The sequence below is a fragment of the Crocodylus siamensis genome, chromosome 3 (genome assembly GCF_052110815.1).
Source record: "Crocodylus siamensis isolate JL-2025a chromosome 3, ASM5211081v1, whole genome shotgun sequence".
In the NCBI taxonomy this organism is placed as follows: Eukaryota; Metazoa; Chordata; order Crocodylia; family Crocodylidae; genus Crocodylus; species Crocodylus siamensis.
Window position 1 is genome coordinate 259744685 of NC_143397.1, and position 21168 is coordinate 259765852.

General features: G+C 67.5%; 3 protein-coding genes across 9 annotated transcripts; 2 read left to right on the plus strand and 1 right to left on the minus strand.

Moving 5' to 3' along the window:
• The first annotated feature begins 1348 nt into the window (after positions 1-1348).
• SCRT1 (scratch family transcriptional repressor 1) lies at positions 1349-2799 on the plus strand. Its single transcript, XM_090037390.1, has 2 exons — positions 1349-1478; positions 1761-2799. The coding sequence occupies exons 1-2, from the start codon at positions 1364-1366 to the stop codon at positions 2492-2494; spliced, it is 849 nt and encodes a 282-aa protein (XP_089893516.1). The 5' UTR covers positions 1349-1363; the 3' UTR covers positions 2495-2799.
• An 8545-nt stretch (positions 2800-11344) lies between these two features.
• LOC149869756 (cytochrome P450 11B, mitochondrial-like) lies at positions 11345-14710 on the plus strand. 2 transcript variants are annotated; one of them, XM_090037393.1, is made up of 9 exons: positions 11345-11860; positions 12034-12189; positions 12278-12477; positions 12568-12771; positions 12950-13104; positions 13336-13502; positions 13609-13687; positions 13962-14153; positions 14416-14710. In XM_090037393.1, the coding sequence occupies exons 1-9, from the start codon at positions 11619-11621 to the stop codon at positions 14527-14529; spliced, it is 1509 nt and encodes a 502-aa protein (XP_089893519.1). In that variant the 5' UTR covers positions 11345-11618; the 3' UTR covers positions 14530-14710. The 2 variants fall into 2 exon arrangements, with proteins under 2 accessions (XP_089893519.1, XP_089893518.1); XM_090037392.1 differs by having other exon boundaries at positions 12950-13502.
• Positions 14711-14865: 155 nt separating this feature from the next.
• On the minus strand, positions 14866-17556 carry LOC149869757 (TBC1 domain family member 20-like). 6 transcript variants are annotated; one of them, XM_090040864.1, is made up of 8 exons: positions 17243-17556; positions 16850-17038; positions 16698-16778; positions 16442-16628; positions 16098-16199; positions 15796-15937; positions 15519-15703; positions 14866-15329 (listed from the first exon to the last, which is right to left on the minus strand). In XM_090040864.1, the coding sequence occupies exons 1-8, from the start codon at positions 17539-17541 to the stop codon at positions 15117-15119; spliced, it is 1398 nt and encodes a 465-aa protein (XP_089896990.1). In that variant the 5' UTR covers positions 17542-17556; the 3' UTR covers positions 14866-15116. The 6 variants fall into 6 exon arrangements, with proteins under 6 accessions (XP_089896990.1, XP_089896995.1, XP_089896991.1 ...); XM_090040869.1 differs by having other exon boundaries at positions 14866-15360; positions 17243-17353; XM_090040865.1 differs by lacking the exon at positions 16442-16628 and having other exon boundaries at positions 14866-15360.
• Positions 17557-21168: the final 3612 nt, after the last annotated feature.

Here is a 21168-nt window from a genome sequence, read left to right on the forward strand (position 1 = left end):
CCATGAGCCCCGCGCCATTGGCTGGCCCGCCGTGACGTCAGAGAGTGACTTGTAAACTTCAGGCGCCTGCAGATTGTTCGCTTGGTTGCGGGCGCCTCCATCTGCTGCGGCAGGGAGGGAGGGTGGAAAATCCGAGCCAGGGCCAGGGCCTGGAGGCTCCCCGCCGGGCTGCCCGGGCTGGGGGAAGGGAGCCCGGCGGGCCCAGGGTGCGGCCTGCCCCGGGGTGAGGGGCGGGCTGGGGAGGCCGGAGCTCCGGGCCTCCCTGCCCCAGTCCCGAGGGCTCAGGACCGGGGCCAAGCGAAGAGGCGGCCCAAGGAGGATGCCCAGTCCCCTGGGCTATGACCTGCCCCGAAGTGTTCGCTGCAAGAGGCCATGGTGGCCGGGCACCGATCACGGGGCCGTGACTCGGGCGTCCCCCAGCGCACATCCCCGGCCAGGCCTGTCCCGGGGCTCTGCGCGCTGGGAGCCCTGCCTGAGCGGGGGTGGAGCTGGTGGCGCCCAGGCCTGCACCCCGCTCCTCGGTGTGCCTACACGGGCATGGCATGAGTGGGACGGGGACTGGGGCTGCCCTGCCCTCGCCGGGCACCAGCATGGGCAAGCTGGGCCTCCCAGTGCCAAGGCGGGCAGCGCTGGGAAGCATGGAGGGGGCGGCTAGCCGCCCGGGGAGCAGGCAGGAGTGCAGCCCCGGCTCGGTCCTCGCTGGCCGGGGAGGCAGCCCTGCCCTCCCCGGGCACCCCTGCTCTACCCACTAGCTTTCCCTGCCCTGGCCGGGGGGGTGCCCAGAGGAGCACTGAGACGCGCCCCCCGGGGCCCCGCTCGCTCGTGGAGACGCGGTCCCGCCCTGCGGCGGCCCCCGGCGCCCCGGGGCAGCGGCCTGGCCCCTCCCCTCCCCCGCCCGGCGCGGCGCGGCGCGGCGGTGCGCGGCGCGGCGCAGGGCAGGGCGGGCTAGCGGGTAGCGCGGGTGCTCCCGCGGGCGCGAGCGCAGGAGGCGACGGACAACAGCGGGCGCAGCGCGGCCCCCCCGCGCCCGCGCTCTCGGGAGACCCGGCTGCTGCCGCCGCCGCCGCTGCCGCCGCCGCTTTTTTTTCGGGGTGATGGATTAAATTCAGCATTTCCATTTCCGCCGCCACCTGATCGCCGCCTTATAAAGCGGCGCAGCCGAGCGGCGCCGTCAGTACCCTGGACAGCGGCGGCGGCGGCGGCGGCGGCGGCGGCGGCGGGCGGGCGCTGTCCGGTGCTGAAGGCCGGCTCGGGCTGCGCCGGCCCCGCCGCGGCTTATGCGCCAGCGCCGGCTTTGTCCTCGCTCGCCGGGCCCCGCCGCGCCCGCGCCGCCGCCCCCGGCCGGCGCCCGCCCCGCCGCACCATGCCCAGGTCCTTCCTGGTCAAGAAGGTCAAGCTCGATGACTTCTCCCCGGCGGAGCTGGAGGGCTCGTACGGCAGGTCCCGCGCCGACTTCGGCTCCCGGCTGCACGACAAGGGTGAGCGGGGCCGGCGCATTCCTGCGCTGCCTCCCCTGGCATGCGGCCGCCCAGCCATCTTGCCCGGGAGGGGGCCGGGGGGAGCCGCTTTTGTCCGAGTTCAAGGGCACCGGCTGCCCGGGGAGGGCTGGGCTGGCTCCGCCGGCTTTTGTTCGCGGCAATATGTCTGCAGCGCGTTGCATAAGCGCGGCGCGCGGAGCTCCGCCGAGGGCTGACCTTGAGGCCTGGCGGGCTGGGGAGGGGGCCGCTCGGAGGCCTCTAACGCGGGCTTGTCCCCGGCAGCCGCGGGCGGCTACATCGGCGACTACATCGCGCCCGGCGCCTACGAGGGCGAGAGCGAGGGCGCCATCAAGGTCCCGTCGCCCGAGCCCATCTACCCGGGCGCCCACGGCGACTACGGCGCGCCGGACTCGGACCAGCCCGACAGCCCGCACTCGGGGCTGGCGGGCGGCTACATCAACGGGGACGCGGCGGTGAGCGAGGGCTACGCGGTGGACGCCTTCTTCATCACGGACGGGCGGTCGCGGCGCAAGGTGGTGAGCGGGGCCCGCAGCCTGCAGCGCCACACGTGCGGGGATTGCGGGAAGACCTACGCCACCTCGTCCAACCTGAGCCGCCACAAGCAGACGCACCGCAGCCTGGACAGCAAGATGGCCAAGAAGTGCCCCACGTGCGGGAAGGTCTACGTGTCCATGCCGGCCATGGCCATGCACCTGCTCACGCACGACCTCAAGCACAAGTGCGAGGTGTGCGGCAAGGCCTTCAGCCGGCCCTGGCTGCTGCAGGGCCACATGCGGTCGCACACGGGCGAGAAGCCCTTCGGCTGCGCCCACTGCGGGAAGGCCTTCGCCGACCGCTCCAACCTGCGCGCCCACATGCAGACTCACTCGGCCTTCAAGCACTTCAAGTGCAAGCGCTGCAGCAAGACCTTCGCCCTCAAGTCCTATCTCAACAAGCACTACGAGTCCGCCTGCTTCAAGGGCGCCGGCCCGCCGCTCAGCCCCAGCGAGACCTGACCCCCGGTGCGGCCCGGGAGGCCCCGCCCCCGCCCCGGGGACCCCTCTCCCAGCCCTGCCCCCCCGGGGAGCCCCGTTCCCACCGCCCTGCCCCTGCCCCCCCACCCGGCCTTGCACCAGGCATCCCTGCCCCCCGCCTCGGGGATCGACCTTCCCTCCCGGCCTTGGGGATGACTGCCTGCCCACCCCGGGACCCCCTCCCGGCCCTGCACCAGGGTCCCCGCCTCGGGGATCGACCTTCCCCCTGGCCTTGGGGATCTCTGCCCCCCCCTTCCTGGGGATCCCCTTTCTCCCTGGCCTTGGGATCCCTGCCCCAGGTTCCCCCTCCCGCCCCTGCCCTGGGGATCCCTGCCCCCACCTCCCCCAGGATCCCCCTCCCAGCCTAGCCCCAGGGATGTCTGCCCCCCCTTGCCCTGGAGAATCCCCCCTCCAGCCCTTGCCCGGGGCTCCCTGCCCCCCCAGGAAACCCCCACCCTGAGGATCCCCTCTTCCAGCCCCGCCTTGGGGATCCCCAACCCCCCAGGGCCCCTCGCCTCCCGGGGCCCCTCCCTACCTCTGCCCCCTGGGGGCCCCTCCCCGGGGACCCCCCCCACTCCAGAACAGAGCACAGCCCCTGACCCCCCGCCCTTGCTCCCTCCGGGAACAGACTCAGAGCCGCCCCGGCCCGGCTTGGCCCCCTGGGCCCCCGGGGCGGACGGGGCGCGGGGCTCGGCCCCCGCCCGCTGGGCTTCCACCGGCCACGGCCTCGGCCTTTTTTTTTAACCCATGAAGAACAAGCACGTGACGCCCCCCCGCACTCCTCTCCCACAGGGGGGCCCAGCCAGCCCGGGCCCCCCCACAGCCCTCCCGCCTGCATCAAGTCCGCCTGAGGTTGCTTTCGCCGCTTCTTTCGTTCCTTCGACAGCCCCAAGCCCGTGCCCACCGGCCTGGGCAGGGCAGGGGGCGACTGCGGCCTTGACCGCCCCCCCAGGATGCATTGATTCCCCGCGGGGGGAGCCGGGGGGGGACCCGGCTCCGGCCCCTGCTGTTGCATGGTCGTCTTGCTCCCCAGCCGCCTCTGCAAGTTCGTTGCCAAGTTTCCTTCCTTACTATGCCAAAGTCTTCGTCACTTTTTTTGGAGAGAAAAAAAAAAAAAAGACACACAGAAAAAAAACCCAGCCACCTCGAGCACGGAGCCGCGCTTCCTTCCTGCCTCTCCCAGCCCTTAGGTTTCTTTTCCTTTTCTTTCTTATACATATTTTTTTGCATGCGAAAAGAACCAGACAAACGAAAACAAAGCAACAGAAGCAACCAGAAGCGTTTCAATCTATGCCAACCTCTCCGCCGCTTTGGAGGCCTGGGTTTGACGGGATTTTTTTGCCAAACTTCTAGCGTAGGATCTTTGAAGGCAATACGTCTCCTTCGGAGCCCGAGACTGAACTGACTAGAGCAATAATTAAGGTAATGCATGTTATTTTTAAGACAAATAGGTATTACTGAGAAATCAGGTACATTTTAATCCAATATTCTTAATAGCAACGAATATCAGGGACTATGCCAATGTAGTGGAATAGAGTATATGACGATTCTTCCTTCTCTTCTGATGTATGCACTGCCTGCCTTTTGACGTCATAGTAGTTTTAGGGGATGATAGGCCGGCGGCCCCAGGCTGGGACCTGCCTGCAGTTTAGTTACATTTTTCTAGCCAACCAGCTAGGGACATCCACCTCGGCCAGGGGGGCCACGGGCTCTGGGCAGGGTCTCCCGTGGGCTCTGCCTGGACAAGTCGCTGGAGATTTGTCCTCGCTGCCCACCCACACATGGACACACACGGACACACGTGCATGTGCGCATGCACGTACACAGACACAGTCACACGCGTGTAGGCACAGACACGTATGCAGAAACATGGGCACGCACCCATGGACATGGATACAGGGACACAGAGACAGGACCGCTGCGCGTGTGCGTGTGTCACTTGCACAGAAGTACACAGGCAAACATAGAGTGGCTGTCACAGGCATGCCAGGATGCAGTCACAGACACAAGGGCACACAGAGAGAAACACAGAGACACACAAACACACTCACACACATACGTAGATGAACACAATCTTAAACACTCTTGCACACACTGAAATACACTCACAGACACAGAGAAACACTCACAGGCACACACAGAAACACACCTGCAGACACACACATGGGCACATGCTCTCACTGCCGCGGAAACACACTCAGGCAAGCATAGAGGAGCACTTGCACACATAGGAACACACACTCACATGAACACACACAGAGGAACCCACAGTCTCTCACACTGTCTCTCTCACAGGCACACACACACACAGAGGAAAACCAACTCTTTCTCTGTGTCACACACACACAGGGACACACCCTTTCACACTCTCTGTGTCACAAACACACACTGAGGAACACGCACTCTCTGTCACACACACACACACGGGGGAACACACTCTGGGTCTCTCACGCACACAGAAACACACACTCTTTCACACTCTCTCTGTGTCACACACACACACACACACACACACACACACACACACACCCTAGCCTCCCAAGCCCCCCTCCCCTCCGCCTGCCTGCCTGGATCGGGTCAGGCGGGGTCGGGGTCGGTGGGGTCTGGGCCCGGCTTCAGGCCATGTGGATGCTCCTGCTGTTTTTAACCTATGAAGCACTTCTTCTTCCTCTTCTTCCTTTTCTTCCTCGTCTCCTTCTTCTCCTTCCTCCTCTTCCTCCTCCTCTTCCTCTTTTAGTCTTTCCATTTTATGAATAACTTAAAGCAGCACAAAAAAAAAAAGATAAAAAAGACAAAAAAAAAAGACCACAAAAAATAAACCTTACTAGAATTCAGGTAGAAGGGCCTTGTATTAGCTAGACCTCTGGTTTTTGTACTTCAGCTAACGAACAATACCAATACGACGCAGCATATAACTTAAGACTAGAAAAAAAAAAAAGGAAAAAAAGAAGAAAAAAAAAAAAAGGAGCCCGTAGGTGGCCGCTGCCTTGTAAATACCCGTTTGGAGAGAAAAAAACAAAAAAACAAAAAAACCCCAATTTACATGATTTTTACAAGCTGTAAAGAATCTAAACCCTGTTTCTGGAGCCTTTTCCCGGGGACCCCTTTTTCGGAGCCAGTCTTTGGATGATATTCCAGTAAGCACAAGGGCACCGGCCTCGGCGCACTTCACAATAAAAGAGACAAAATGCAACGACCCCGCGTTGCCTGCTGCTGTCTTTGTTTCCCCCCAGAGGAGCTCCCCTGCCCCCACCCCCGTGTGCGGGGAGGCCGGGCCAGGCCCCCTGGCACTGCCTGCCCGACCCTGGGAAGGGCCCCGGCATTGTTCCTCGACCCCAGCACTCGCGGGCGGGTGCAGTGGGGAGGGCAGCCCCCAGGCCTGGGGCTTGGACCCCTTGGTGGGAAGGGAAGCAGGCTCCACAAGTCAGGCATGGAGGGGAGCAAGGCGGCTGGGCTCGGGCGTGGGTGCACGTGGCGGTGGGGGGCACACGCGTGTGCGCATGTGGGAGAGGGTGCACGGCAGCCTGCAAGGGAAGGGGCTCAGGGGCATCTCCATGCATCCTGTGTGGGGCAGGGAGCAGGTGCTGGAGGGCAGGAAGCAGGGGAAAGACCCCCCTTCCCATGCCCTGCAGCCCCGCTCTGCGTCCCCTCTTCCCCTGTCATGGCCCCGCTGCTGCTCCAGGCACTGAGCAGCCCAGTGCTGCAATGCAGCCACCTCTGGGGTGGAGCGGGAGGCTGCTTCGGGGCTGGGAAATACCTGTGCGAGGGAGGCAGAGAGCAGCTGCCCGGCTTGAAAGCTGGCCAGGAGGCTGCAGCTGGCGCCGACAGAGGATGCTTGGCCCGGGCCCCATGTTGGGTCCTGGCTCCAGCGCCCCGGGCTGGAGAGGGCTGGGGGCCAGGGCCTGCCCACTGAGCACACTGCAGGGGAGTCATCGTGACCCCTCGCTGCCACCCCCGTGCTCCAGGCTGCTGCCCCGTGGCTGTCCCAGCTCCGGGCCTAGCAGCCAGGCAAGGCGAGGAGCCTGGGGCTTGACCAGCCCCGAAATGCAGCTGCCTCTGGGGTGGGCGCCAGCAGCAGAGCTCAACCTCCCGCAGGCCGGGCAGCCGGCAGAGAGAGATGCTGTGCGGGTTGGCCTCTGCCCAGCAAATCTGGGTTAATGCCTCCTCTTACGTAAAGCGCTGCTGTGGGCAGCGTCGCAGTGGGCACGGGCTGGCCTCCTGCTCCCGCGGCTCCTGGCCGCCTGTGGTGGGCGAGCCCCACAACCGTGGCAGGGCTGCAGAGGGGGCCGCATCCCCCCGGCAGGGCCCTGGCCCGGAACCAGTGGGGGAAACTGAGGCACGGGGTGTGTCGTGCAGGTCAGGGTCCGGCAGCGCAGGCCCTGCCTTCTGCAGCAGGCTCAAGGTGAGCGGTGCGTGTGCGCTGCGGCACCCCCTTCCCCCCGTGAGCTCAGTGTCTGCCTGACGCCTGGAGTCAGCAGTCTCCGTCCTGCGTCCCGGGCTCCGTGACTCACCCGGGCGCAGCCTCTGCATTGGAGGGAGCCGGGACCGCTACTTCAGCACTTTCTCCTGCAATCGATTTAACCAACCCTGAAGGGAAAAGCCGGCACATCCTGTTCTTCGCAGCCTGGCTCTCTCTCTCCACGCACACACGCACGCGCGCGCACACACACACACACACACACACACACACACACGGGCCAGCTGCATCTAACCCGCCCCGAATGCAACCGCAGGCAGAAATCGCCGGCGCCCGCCGTGCTGCGGCAGGCCGGCAGGCTGCAGGCCCCCGGCCCGGCCCCCTCCCAGCCTGCCCCCGCGCCGTGGGGCCGGGCTGCAGAGGCTGGGGGCGGCAGCGCTCCTCGCCGCAGCTGGGCGCAGGCCTCGGTGCCCCTGCTCTGCGGGGAGCGGGCGGGGGGCCCTCCGCTCTGCGGCAGAGACCACCCCGCTCCCCCTGGCACCCGTGGGGCTGTCCCGGGGAGCCTGGAGCCGCCCCTTCCTTCCTGTACCACTGCCCCTCGCTCAGCCCCCAGGGCCCTGTCCCCCTGCCCTGGCGCAGGGGCTTCCCCCCCAGTCCCGAGGGCTTTGAAGCCGGGACATCTGGGCTCGGGGAGGTGGGCTCCCCGCACCCCTCCAAGCTGCTGCTGCAGGGCCAGACCCCAGGGGTGCCCGCATGGAGCACCCCTGCCCCGAGAGACAAGGAGGGTGCTGCTGGGGGCAAGGGAAACCCAACCTGAGAGGTGCCAGCCTGGCTCGGGGGGGGGGGGGGCAGGGGAAGGTGCAGCAATGGTGGCAGGGGGCGAAGGTGTCCTGATCCTGGGGACCCTGCTGGGCTTGCCCAGGCCTGCTGAGCTGGGCAGGGGGCAGCGCCGTGGGGGCTCGGCCTGCAAGGAGCGAGGCAAGGGCTCTGTGTGGCTCCGTGGGGCAGGGGGCCGGGGAGTGGGTGTGGAGGGGCTCCTGCAGGCCACTGTGCGGGGGCAAGGGAGGGCTGGGAGAGGGGCCCAGAGCCCCTGGCCAGGCCTGTGTGCACAGGCGGTGCCCAGCTCCGCTCCCTGCCCCACGTGCCGAGCCCAGCCGGCGGCCAGGCCTCACTGTTACCCCAGGGCAGCACCAGGGTGGGGCGGGGGCCAGCAGGGGGCACTGCGCGGCGGGGCAAAGGGGGCAAAACAGGGGTGCTGCACTGGGGGTAGCGGGGTGCATCAAGCGGCGCTGTGCTGGGGGGCAGGTGGGATGGGGTCCAGCAGGGGGCGCTGCGCTGGGGGGCAGGTGCTGTAGGTGTGCAAGTGCACGTTCGTTCGTGGGTGCTCCTGCGGGTGCGTGTTTGTGGGTGCATGTGTGTGCAGTGCATGTACACACATGTTTAATTTCGCGCGCTTCGCCCCGCCTGGGCCGCGGAGAGCAGGGACAGATGGGCCCGCAGGGCCCCGGACCCCTCCTGGCCCCCCGGGCGGGGCGGCCGCAGCCCGGGTGCAGGTGGCGGTGGCTGGGCCGGGGCCGGGGCTGGACCAAGCCTGAGCTCCGGGCAGGAGGCCGCGAGGTCCGAATGGACGGAGTCACCTGTGCACACGCAGGAGGGCGCTGGGGCAGCAGGGCAGCGGGAGGGCCATGCCTGGGGGGCCCGGGGGGTGTGCAGGGGCTGCAGGGCAGTAGTGAGGGGCATCGGCAGGACTGGCAGGGGGCAGAGGCTGCAGGTTGGGAACGAGGAGCACCAGCAGGCACGGGGGGAGCCGGGGCTGTGGGTCGGGAGTGAGGGGCGCCGGCGGAGCCGTGGGGTGGCAGGTCCTTGCGGCCAGCGGCCCCCCGGAGCAGAGCGGTCGGGCGCTGCCCGGCGCGGTCCTGGGCCTCGTCAAGGTCACCGGTGCGGAGCTGCAGCGACTGGGCCGGCCGGCAGGTGGGGCCAGCGCCCGGGGAACGCGCACGTGTGGGGGTGTGCCTGCGTGTGCGTGTGTGCGCTGCGGGGTATGTGGGTGACCCTGCTGTCGCTCCTCGCTGTTCACCCTGGTCTTCACCACTCGCAGTGAAGTTTTGTGCCACCTGCAAGTCTGACTCCCTTGCTGCTCACCCCCTAGTCCAGATCATCAACAAGTTCAGCAGCCCCCACCCCCACGCAGACCCCCAGGGACCCCCCTGTTTACTTCTTTCCTTCCTGAAAGCCTACCCCTGATGCTTCCTCTTTGCTTTCAGTCCTGGAGCCGGTTTCTAACCCGCGCGTGGACGCTCCCCGCAGTCTCGCTTCATTCAGTCTGTGATGGGCCACCAGGGCAAAGGCTTTTTGGAGGTCCAAATGCACCGTGTCGCCTCTGGCACTGGGGCGCGTGTTTGGGCATGAGTTGCAGGCTGCAGTTAGGAGCTGAATGGGCGAATGCCATCGACTGTTTGAAACTGCTGAGTTTATCAGCAGCCCCCCCAGCCCCCCGCTGCAACCTCTCTCTGGGCCAGCCCCCCCAGCTTGTCCCTGGAGAGGAGTGGGCCTGGTGGGGGAATCTCCTTACCACCGGCCACAGTGAAACCAGGTGCCAAGAATGCATTTAATTTCTTGGCATCCTTTAATGCCCTTTTTATACCAAAGGCCCAGCTGAGTGCACGGTGTACGTGTGTCAGGGATGCAGGCCTGCTGCATGTCTCTGGCCAGGCGGGGGGCTCTACCTGGCTGCTCCGGGTGCTGCGGAGGTGCTTGAAGCAGTGGGGGGGGGGCGTGGGAAGGGGTCATGGGGGTGAAGGGGGCAGGAGCAGTCCTGAAATCACCCAGAGCCCGGCAGGAGGGAGAGAGTGTGGGGGGGGGGTGCACTGGCATGCATGTGCTGTGCATGTACCATGCCTACATAGCTAACATGCACACAAGTGTTGTGTACACACCATGCATGTGTGCAGCAGACCTGCCTATCCAACATGCACACATGCACCATGCACACCATACATGCATATACAGCATGCCCATGTATGCACAAGTGTGTGTAGCAGGCCTGCAAACCCAACACACACACGTCATGCATGCACACATCATGCTGGCACATGCACCGTACATGCACACACACAGCATCTCTGCATGTGCAAAAGCATTTGCCACTGGCTGGCATGTGCACCAGACACACATACATGCGCACACAGCATGCCTGCACATGCACAAGCGTGCATAGCAAGCCTGCAAACTCAACACGCACACATCATGCATGTGTGCACCATGCTGGCACATGCACCATATACTTGTGCACGCGCCCAAGTGTTGCTGCATGCCTACACACCTGTATACACACACAGGTGGCCCACACTAGCACACACTGCCACGCACACAGACAACGCCAGCACCCATGAGCTGTGTGGGACACACGTCGGGGTCCCTGGCGGCGCCGTCACTGTTTGCCTCGTGTCAGGTGCTGCGGACGCACTGTGAGCGCCGAAGCCCCAGGGCCCGGGGGCCGGCAGGAGTCACAGCCGGGAGCCCCGGCACCCCCCTGGTCCGAGGGCGCGCCCCCGGGCTCGGCTCGGTAACAAAGACTCGGGCAGGCTTGCTGTCTGCAAGCCCGGCCATGACACGGGGTGCTAACGAGGCAGGCGGCACGGCATGGGGCAGCTCCCCCAGGCCGCGACCACGGAGCAGCAGATCAGGCAGGGAAGTGCTGGGCAGGGAGCAGAAAGCAGAGCAGCAGCTCAGGCGCACTCGGGCTCCCCCCCCCCCACTCCCGGGGACTTTGCTGTCCTGTGCGCGCTGCGCCGGGCGTCTGAGTGTGACGGGCCGGGGCAGCCCCCCCTCGGTGCCCCCGGCCCGCGCTGCCCCCACACGTCAGCGCCGGCAGCCAGCTATAATTAGCCCCTTATCTGGGGGCCGCGGCCCTCACCCGGCTCCTCTTATCTCCGGCTGCATCGCGGGAACACGGGCCTTGACGTCGGTGCTCAAGGGTGCAGCGCGCCGAGTTAACCCCCTCGCGCCCCGCCGCAGCTGACCGGGGCCACGCTGCTCTCCCTGCACCCCACCGCCCCCAGGCCTGCCCCCGGCACGGAGCCGGGGGTGCGAGCGTGTGGCGTGCACTGGTGTGTGTGCACGTGCGGGCGTGTACCTCTGCCTGTGTGCCTGCATGTGCACGGGGGGCAGGTGAGCTGAGCCCTGCCTGCCCTTGCTCCCCCGCGCTGCTCGGGCCCAGCCCTGGCTCCTGCCCACGCGTCCTGGGGCGGGGGCTGGGGGGGAGCAGGGACTAGGAACAGATGAGAGGAGCCGTCCGGCCTCGGCCTCCAGCCCCCGCCAGCGCCGCCGGTATTTTTAGCTTTTGTGGAAACGAGAGGTCGAGCGTGCGGCACAAGGCGGGTGGCTGGGGGGGGCCGGGCCCGCCTGCCCCCGCCTGCCCCCGCCTGCCCTGCAGCCCCCCAGCTTCCAGACCCTCCCCAGCTGTGTCCCCCGTCCCGGGGGCTCCTCCAGATCCGGCTGGAGGGAAGAGCAGCCCCCAGCCCCCTGCCCGTGGCCCCGTCCAGCCCCGCGGCGGGAACATCCCCGAGGCCGTGCGGGCAGGGGGAGGCATCGCCACGCGGATGGCCCCTCGGCCTTGGCGTGCCGGGGGGGCCGAGCCCTGGGTGGGGATATAAGGAGCCCCGTCCTGCCGTAGCCAGCCTTGCCGCCATGGGCCCGTGCAGCCGGCTGTGGGGGGGCCCGGGGGCCGCCCGCCAGCTCTGCCGGCGCCTCTCGTCCTCGGCGGCCCCCGACCCGCCGGCGGCCCCCGGGCCCCCGCAGCCCTACGAGGCCATCCCGCACAGCGGGCGCAGCGCCTGGCTCAACCTGTACCGCGTCTGGAGGAGCGACGGCTTCCGCCACTTGCACCACACCATGGAGGGCAACTTCCAGCGCTACGGGCCCATCTACCGGTCAGCCCCGCGCCCGGGCCTGCCCCCAGCCCCCAGCCCCAGCCCCAGCGCGGACGGGCTCCAGGCACCCCCGGCCGGCCCCAGCCGGGCAAGGCTCGAGGCCGCAGCCGGCGGGGCGCGACAGGGCCCAGGGCGGCCCCGCGCCGGAGCTGAGCCCCGCGCTGCGCCCGCAGGGAGACGGTGGGCACCTACGACTGCGTGAACGTGCTGCTGCCGCAGGACGCGGCCCAGCTCTTCCGGGCCGAGGGCGTCTTCCCGCGCCGCATGGGCATCGAGGCGTGGGTGGCGCACCGCCACCTGCGCCACCACAAGTGCGGCCTCTTCCTGCTGTAAGTGCCCCGGGCGGGGGCGGGGCGGGGGGGGCGGGGGGGCACCGCTGCCCCGGGGCGCGCGTGCAGCCTGCGCGTGTGCCCGCAGCAACGGCGAGGAGTGGCGCGCGAACCGGCTGGTGCTGAACAAGGAGGTGATCAGCCCGGCGGGCGCGCACAAGTTCCTGCCGCTCCTCGACGCCGTGGCCCGCGACTTCGCCGCCCTCATGCACCGGCGCGTCCGGCGCAGCCCGCGGCGCTCGCTCACGCTCGACATCTACCACGACCTCTTCCGCTTCACGCTGGAGGGTACGTGGCGCGCGGGGGCCCGCGGGCTGGGGCGGGGCGCGGGGCGCGGGGCGCGGGCCCGGCTGAGACCGCGGCGTGGCGCGCCCGCAGCCAGCACCCACGTGCTGTACGGGGAGCGGCTCGGGCTGCTGGAGGAGAGCCCCAACGCGGAGTCGCAGCGCTTCATCGGCGCCGTGGAGACCATGCTGCAGACCACGCTGCCCCTGCTCTTCCTGCCCACCCGCCTGCTGCGCTGGGCCGACCACCGCCTGTGGCGCGAGCACGTCCGCGCCTGGGACACCATCTTCCAGCACGGTGAGCCGGGGCCGCGCCCCAGCCCGGGCTGGCTGCCGCACGCGGGGCTGCACCCTCCCACGCGGCTGGGGCACCACCCCACGCCCCCCGTGCAGAGAGCCCAGAGACGGGGCTGGATGCCGTCGCCGGGGGGGCGTGCGTGTGCGGGAGGGGTCGCTCACGGTGCCGCCGCCCCCAGCCGACAAGTGCATCGAGCACATCTACCAGGAGTTCTGCCTGGGGCAGCCGCACAAGTACGCGGGCATCATGGCCGAGCTGCTGCTGCAGGCCGAGCTCCCGCTCGACGCCATCAAGGCCAACCTCACCGAGTTCACCGCCGGCGGCGTGGACACGGTAAGGACACGCGGGGACTTCCCCGTTCAGACTGGCCTGCACCGGGGCGGGGGGGGGGCTGCCTCTGCAGCGGGGCTCAGGCAGCAGCAGGACGCGGGGGGCGCCCGGGACCCCGGCGGCGATGCCCGGGGCGGACGTGGGGCTGGCTCGGACAGGGCCGGCACCTCGGCGCGTCCCTGCCGCGCTCTCCGATTCGGTTTCTGTCCCCGGCTCCCTGCCGCGCGCGCCCAGACGGCCGTGCCGTTGCTCTTCACCCTCTTCGAGCTGGCGCGCAACCCCAGCGTGCAGGCCACCCTCCAGGACGAGATCGCGGCGGCTGAGGCCCAGGGCCCCCAGGAGCTCCCCAAGCTGCTCAACTCCCTGCCGCTGCTGAAGGCCGCCATCAAAGAGACCCTGCGGTGAGGGGCAGCCCGGGGGCAGGCGGGAGGATGCCCGAGCACGGAGCCGCTGGGGGTGGCACGCTGTGGGGCAGGGCACCAGCTGACAGCACTGCTCGCTTGGCAGGCTGTACCCCGTGGGCATCACGGTGCAGCGCTACCCCACCAAGGACGTGGTGCTCCAGAACTACCGCGTGCCGGCGGGGGTGAGTCCCTGCCCCGGCGCCAGCCGCTCACCCGCACGCCGGCCCCGGCTCAGGGTGGCACCCCGGGCCTCCAGGCTCCCCGCTAAGGGCAAAACCCAAGTGCCCGGGCTCCTGGCCAGGGGTGGCACCGGGCGCGCACGGGTGGCACGTGCATCGGGGCTCTGCCCAAACTCGACGCCCCGTTGGCTGCCGAGGAAAACGGCGGGGAGGGGGACGAGCCAACCAGCTGTCGGCATGTGAACACGGGCGCCTGCCCCTGGCTGCTGCCCCGCAGACGCTGTGCCAGGTGGCTCTGTACGCCATGGGGCGCAGCCCGGCCGTGTTCAGCCAGCCCCTGCGCTACGCGCCCGAGCGCTGGCTGCGCAAGGACGACCACAGCTTCAAGGCGCTGGCCTTCGGCTTCGGCGCCCGCCAGTGCATTGGACGCCGCTTCGCCGAGGCCGAGATGATGCTCTTCCTCATGCACGTGAGTGTGGCGGGGGACTGGGCAGGCGCGTCCCCCCTCGCAAGCCCGAGCCGGGCTCCTCCCTGTGCTGCACCCTCGGCTTGGGGCCCACCGGGGTGCGGGGGGTCTCCAGCGTCCGACCCAGTGCTCGGGGCTGGGCATGGGCCTCCCGCGGGCTGCAGAGCTTTTCCCTGGGGGTTTCCCTTCTGGAGTGGGGAAACCAGACCCCCCCAGCACAGAGGGGCGGTGGCAGAGGCTCACCCCCGCACCTGCGTGGCTCCAGCTGCTGCGCAACTTCAAGGTGGAGACGGTGTCCAAGGACAACATCAACACCTACTGCGGCTTCATCCTCATGCCCGAGAAGCCCCCGCTGCTCACCTTCCGGCCCCTCGACTGAGCCGCCCCCAGCCCCGAGACAGGAGGGCGCTGGGCTGCGTGCCCAGGCCGGGGCGGCTGGTGCAGGGCCCGTGATACGGACACAGGGCTGGGGACACTGCCTGGTGCACCCGCCCCAGGGCCCGGGGAGCAGGGGACGGCCGCGCTGGGGCCAGATGCAATAAAAAGAGACCTTGAGTGCAGCAGCTGCCGTGTTTGTGCTAGGGTGGGCGGCTCAGATGCGTGTGCACAGCCCTCTGGCACGCACGTGGCAGGACACAGCAGGCCTGAGCACCCCGGGCAGAGCTAGGCCGATGGGGCCAGGCTCCGCGCCAAGCACGAAGCAGAGCAGATTGGCTAGAAAACACCCGGTCTTTATTTCATACCTGCCGGCAGACAGGCCAGGAGCCCGAGGGAGGGCAGCATCACAGGTGCCCCCAGGCCCCTTCTCGGGGCGCCCAGGGGAGCCCGAGGGAGGGCAGCGCCACGGGCACCCTGAGGAGGGGCCCGGGGGCTCCCGTGGTGGGCAGGCCACAGCCCTGGGCAGGAAAGGCCTCGTGTGTTCCCCTGGGGCAGACCAAGGAGGCACCCCGGGAGGTAAATCGGGCTCTAGAAGAGCTGCAACAGGAACTCGGGCGCCCACTCCAGCGCGGTCTGGGTGACGGCCAGGGCCGCGGCGCCCAGCGTGGCCGAGAGCCCCCACACGGCCGCCTTCACCAGGGGGTGGTGCCTGCCGGCAGGCACGGGGACACCGGGCGCGGCACTGCCGTCCTGCCGCAGCCGGCGCAGCACGGTGTCCGGGCGCTGGCAGGACGCGGCCAGCTGCAGCGCCGAGAAGGAGCCGATGGAGATGCTGCGGGAAGCAGTCGGGGAGTGGGGGCGGGAGGCTCCGCTGTGCCTTGCTGCCCGCTTGGACCCCCAGAGCCCCCCACTCCTGTACGGCGGAGACCCCCGCCCGGCTGGGGCTGCAGGCGGCAGGGTGCCCCGAGGAGCCGCCCGCGCCCCCCTCACCTTTTGTGGTGCTGCAGAGCCGCCTGCTTGGCCAGCTCGGCGTGGGGGTGGCAGCGGAAAAGGTCCTGGGCCCGGGCAATGAGGCGCTCGAAGGGCAGGTCGGGGGGCAGCCGGGCCAGGAGCTGGTGCACGCTGGGCATGTCGCAGGAGCACGTCAGCACCTCCTCCTCGCGGTGCAGGACGATCTGCAGGGGTGGGAGCAGCAGTGCCAGGGGCGGGTCCCAGGGGAGGCTGTGCCCCCAGGGGTGCCAGCCCCGCCGCCACGCACGGCACCTACCGCAGCAGCCAGGTAGACGGGCATGAGCGGGTGCGAGGCCAGGAAGAGGTCGTAGAGGCGCAGGACGTGGCGCATGTTGGCGACCACGTGGCCGTACCAGGTGATGAGCCAGCTCAGCGCGAAGATGGTGCCCACCTCCGCCCTGCCCGTGGGCAGACAGTGGCCGCTGAGCCCTGGTCCTGCCGATGTCCCTCACCCCCCACCCTGCCAGTGTCTCCCAATGCAACCCAGCACCCCCACCAGCAGGTGCCGGGGGAAGGGGTCCCGCGGGCTTGCCCCTGCCCCACGCCGCCGGCCGCTACCTCAGCATGAAGTCGTGGAGCCGAGGGCTCTCCCGCTGCAGCAGGGGCATGAGATAGTTCAGGATGTGCTTGGTGCTGTCCATGGTGGGGTCCATGAAGTCCCTGCGGAAGAGGTCAAGGGTCAAGCTCGGCGGCGGGTGAAGAGGTGCATGCTGGGAGCAGGACGGTGACACTGCCTCAGAAGCCCCCTGCAGCCCTCCCAGCCCCAGGGGCCGCAGCCCCGGCGCCGTGGCAGGGCCACGTGGAACCTGCGCCTGGGCCCTGGGGGCCGGGGAACCTTTCCATGCCCCCCCCCCGGCAACAACCCGCGGCCGAAGGGGCCCCCCGCTCAGACGGGGCGGTACCGGAGGTGGTGGGTGGAGAGACGCTCCAGCAGCGCCAGGCCCATGCGCGCGCCCACGGTCAGCAGCAGGGTGACGGCCACGTCGTGGTAGCCCTGGTAGTAGTGCAGCTCGGGGTGGGCGCGCAGCAGCGCCACGATCACGTCCAGCAGCTGCTCCTGCAGCACCTGCCGCTGCTCGGCCCGCATGCCTGCGGCCGGAGGGCAGAGGTCAGCGCGGGCCCCGCTCCCCAGCCCTGGCCGCGGCTGCCACGACTCACCGGCGGGGAAGCGGCAGGCGGAGCGCCTCACGTCCAGCAGCACCTGCCCGTAGTCCTCGCGGTCCCGGCGCGCGGCCCGGCCTGGGGGAGGGCAGCGTGAGGGGCTGCCGGGCGGGGGGCGCCCCGGCCCCCCCCGGGACCCCGCGCCCTACCTGGCTTGGGGGGCAGGTCGTAGGCGTCGACGCCCAGCAGCTTGGGCCAGACGCGGCGGCGCAGCTCGTCCGTGAGCAGCCCCCCGGGGCTGGCGGCCGCGGCCCGCAGGCGCTCCACGCCCACCGGGTCGCTGCTCAGCGCCTCGCGGATCCGCACCAGCTTCTGCCGCCTCCCGGGCGCCGGGGGCGCTGCCCGGGGACAGCGTCAGTGCCGCCCCGCTCCCGCGTCCCCGCGTCCCGCTGCGCCCAGCAGCCCCCGAGGCCCCCGCGCACGCCTGCGCGTGCTCCTGCCTGCGCGTGCCTGTGTTGACACGCGTGTGCCTGCGCGCGCGTGCACGGGCCTGGCCGTGTGTCCGCGGGCGCGCGCGCAGGCGCGTGCTCGGCCGCTCTCACCTCCGCGCCGCGCCCCCGGGCCCCCGCGCTGCCCCCGGCCGCCGCCGCCGCCGCTCATCGCACCGCCCGCCCCCGCCTCTCCCGTTGGCCCGGCCTCCGCCGGCCTCGCTGCTCATTGGGCGCCGCCGCCGCCGCTCATCGTACCGCCCGCCCCCGCCTCTCCCGTTGGCCCGGCCTCCGCCGGCCTCGCTGCTCATTGGGCGCCGCCGCCGCCGCTCAGGGCAGGGGAAAGGGCGGGGCTGGGGCGCAGGGGGCGCCGGGAAATGTAGTCTGCGGGGGTGGGCGGGGCGTGTGCGCATGCGTGCGCCTGCGGACACGTATGTATGTGGGCGGGGGGCACGTGTGCCTGGAAATGCACGTATGTGTGCGTGTCGGTGCCAGCACATGCGCGTGCATGTAGCTAGACTATGTGTGCATGTGTACGCATGTAGATATACTGTATGTCTGCACACATCTGTGCATACAGACGTGTGCGTGTAGGTGGGAGTGTGCATGTGTGCCTGTAGATATGCCGTATGTATGCAGTTGTGCACATACATGTGTGTGACACAGTTCATGCATATACATTGTGAGCATGTGTGTACATGCATGTGTTAGAATGCGCCTGCATGTCGGTATGGATGTGTGCACATGTCCATGGAAATGCATGTGTGTAGACACAGGTCTGTGTGTTCGTGCATGTGCGCATGTAGGTGGGCACATGTATATGCATGTGTAGTAGGTGTGTGTGTGCGCACACACAAGTGTGGTGTATACATGTGCATGCATGGATGTGCACATGTGTGTGTACAGGTCCAGGGCAGGTCCGTGTGTGCAAGGAGCCGGCTGTTGATGCGTGGGGTAAGCGTGCAACCCATGCAGAGCAGACACACCTGAAGCTCGCCTGGTTCTGCTGTGTGGGTGGCAGGGCTGGAGAGCGCCCGGCTCAGCCCCCTGCGCCCACCAGCGCCCGCCTCCCCGCCCGCCCCGTCTGTGCATGGAGGGGAGTCACACACGTGTGGGTCACCATCAGAGCCGTGCCATGCACGTGCCCAGCAGCAAACCTCAGCATGGGGCAAGACGCCTCCTTCAAGTCCAAGAAGGCAAGGGAGCAGGGGGAAGTTGGCCCAAGCACTGTTAACCTGGGGAACTCCCTGCCACAGGAGGTAGTCAGGGCATTTGCAGGCGTTCATGGAGGTCAGCTCAGTTGGGAGCTGCCTTGGTCAGACCCCCAGGCCTTCTGGCCCCTAGTTGCAGACCCCAAACCTGCCGTGCTCAGCACAGCCCATGCCCATTGCCTGGGAGCCATGGCCCACAGGGAATGCAGGCACCAGTGCTGTCGGTGCTAGGCTCCACGTTGTCCAGCTCCCTCTCTTGCCTCCTGATTCATCTCTCTGACCCCCAAAGGGATGTGCCCCGGGCTGTTTATAGTGCAACTTTTCCAGTGGGGGACACCACGCTCGCCCATGTCCATGCAATGTAATGCACCAGTCTGCATCATCTGTGGAACAGGCTGTAACGCGCGGTAATTGCTGATCTGAGGCCCTATCTCCGCTGCCCTGTTCCTGGCTGCACCCTGGATTTGGCCCCGTCATACTGACATGGGAGCGTGCCTCTGGCACAGTTTGGTCAAGGTCACGGCTGGGGCTTTGAACCCAGATCTCAGGTGCCCTTAGTTCAAGAGCTGAGTTGCTAGACCACGTCAGAGGAGGGTTCCCCAGGGTGGAGGACAGCACGGGCAGGCGCCGGCTTCGGAGGGCGGTCTGCCCCGCCGAGGGGACGGCGACGGGACAGGGACCCCAGGGTTCCCCAGCTCTCAGGCCTGGCTGCCCCTTCCCCGCTCCCTGTCCTTGTCTCCAGAGGGGCCAGGGCCCATTAGTGGGCTGTTAATTAGTCATGGGTGCTGGGCCAGGCAGGGGTAAAGCTCTTTTAGGCTGCAGTATGTGACCCCTGGCTAAGGGGAAGTGAGGCTCGGGGGCATCCAAACTCCCAGCCCTCTGGGTTTGGGCCTGCACATAGGATGCCCTCCAATGGATTTGGGAGCATCCTTTCGAAGATGTGGGGCCAGCGCAGCACACAGGATTCAAGCTGCGGGTGCCCCATGGATTTGCAGAGTAGCAGGAGGATGTTCCCTGTTTCATTTTCAGTTCCCTTCTTAATGACGAGCAACATTTTGTTGGCTCGTCTGATCGCTGTGCTGCCGCTCCTGGAGAGCTATTGACACTGGCTCTAATGTTCCCGAGCCGTAATGGCCAGGTCAGGACCCAGCGCTGAGGAAGTCGAGCGCAGGTTATTTTTCCTGGGTGCATTCCCTTGCACCTGTCAACGGTGAAGTTCATCGGCCCAGTTTTTGTCCGCTCGCTGAGCTTGGTGAGACCTTTCTGCAGCTCTTTTGCATCCTCTTGGGACGTGACTCCCCAGAATCATGTCCTTATGCCTGAAAGAGGGTGTTTGCACCCCAAAGCTTGTAAAGAACAACTATTATAAAAGAGATTACGTTGACCCGGGGAACCGTGTCTGCCTCAGGACCAGCTGCAAACATGGAGATTGCCCCGTGCTGGGTGTTGCCAAACATGTTTTTTTGACCCCTGCACTACAGGGCCCTGCCCGGATGCGGCTTGCACACCCCGCTGTAATGCACATTGTGAAAACCAGCAAGAACAAATCCATACGTGGGACTGAGGGTGCGGCCTGGCTTGTAGAAACCCTGGAGCATGGTGAGAGTCCACAGGAAATGGTGTAATCGCCTTGCACAGGGCATGGTGCAATTAGATCTTGACCGTCTTCCACTGCCGCCCGCTCCTAGAGCAAGTCTCTGGCTCGGGGTGTGGGGCTGGGGACCCATCTCACCTTCGAGCCCTGGCGGAGAGGTGGTTGTGGTGGATGGAGGGGCACGTGCTAGCCTGGTCCTTGCAAAGCAAATGCAAAGTTGGGCTGTGTGGGTCAGAGTATTAGGTGTCAGGCAGGGAGGGGATATGGTTGTTCTCTCCCTCAGCCGCAGGACAAGGAGGGAGGAGAAGCTGGAGCAGTACAGAGGCTGGGGACGAGGTTGGTGGTGGGTCCCGGGGGAGCCCTGACAGCATCTTCAAACTGGTTGCTGCAGAGAGCAGGGAGAGAAACTTCTCTTCTTCGCCACAGCTTCAAACCGCAGCAAAGCAGATGGAGATTCAATCTTACGAAAAGCTTCCTTCCCATTAGGACAGCAAGGCAGGACCAGGGCTGGCTGGGGCAGGGGGCACCTCCGTCGCGGTGGGCTCCGAGGGAGGCTGGGTTGGCTTTGGCGAGGGTGGGCGAGGAGCAGCGTCCTGCCTCCATGCGGGGACCTGGGCCTAACGCCCCTGTGATCCCTGTGATGTACTTGCTGCCCCATGCACTGACCTGCTCCCAGGGTAACCCAGAGGAGTGACCCCCCGGTGGGGTGCAGGTCCTGGGTGCCGCGGGGTGCTGCACCCCTTTCCATTTCTACCGTGCAGCACTTTTGGAAGCTGCACAGTGACACCAGGTCCCGACCAGCTCTTCTTCCTCTGCTGGGAGTCAGCCCAGGCCTGTCATAAGGCTGGGGGGCTGCAGGGTCAGGTCCAGTCCTGAGGCGGGATCAGCCCCGTCCGCACCAGCCCAGACAAACCCCACGTCCCACCTCAGAGCCACATGATACAGTCACCTGACACAGCCCCAGGCCCTTGCTCCTGCCCCTGGGATACAGGGGGGAGCGGCCACCAACGTCCTGCTGCTGCCGGGAGGTCAAGGGTGCTGCAGAGAGGCCAAGCCCAGGCCGTGCTCCCACTGCAGAGGACGGCAAACCCTCCAGTCTGGACCAGTCTGAGCGGGGGGAATCCCTTCCTGCCCCAGTGCAGCGTCGGTGCGGGGCAAGACCCCCGAGCCAGGACCCTGCGGGGTTGGTGCAGCAGGAGCGCTGGCCCAGCCCAGGCCCAAGGCAGCAGGTTGGG

What these genes read in the sequence shown, in the direction of transcription:
- LOC149869757 (XM_090040864.1), bottom strand. Translation starts at nt 17,541, where the DNA reads ATGCGCACACGCCCCGCCCACCCCCGCAGACTACATTTCCCGGCGCCC. An exon ending in CTCTCCACCCACCACCTCCG is followed by an intron (nt 16,200 to 16,441) that starts GTACCGCCCCGT and finishes CCTCTTCCGCAG; the next exon opens with GGACTTCATGGACCCCACCA. An exon ending in CTCCACGACTTCATGCTGAG is followed by an intron (nt 15,938 to 16,097) that starts GTAGCGGCCGGC and finishes GCCCACGGGCAG; the next exon opens with GGCGGAGGTGGGCACCATCT.
- LOC149869756 (XM_090037392.1), top strand. Translation starts at nt 11,619, where the DNA reads ATGGGCCCGTGCAGCCGGCTGTGGGGGGGCCCGGGGGCCGCCCGCCAG. An exon ending in AAGTGCGGCCTCTTCCTGCT is followed by an intron (nt 12,190 to 12,277) that starts GTAAGTGCCCCG and finishes GTGTGCCCGCAG; the next exon opens with CAACGGCGAGGAGTGGCGCG. An exon ending in GCCATCAAAGAGACCCTGCG is followed by an intron (nt 13,503 to 13,608) that starts GTGAGGGGCAGC and finishes CTCGCTTGGCAG; the next exon opens with GCTGTACCCCGTGGGCATCA.
- SCRT1 (XM_090037390.1), top strand. Translation starts at nt 1,364, where the DNA reads ATGCCCAGGTCCTTCCTGGTCAAGAAGGTCAAGCTCGATGACTTCTCC. An exon ending in CTCCCGGCTGCACGACAAGG is followed by an intron (nt 1,479 to 1,760) that starts GTGAGCGGGGCC and finishes TGTCCCCGGCAG; the next exon opens with CCGCGGGCGGCTACATCGGC.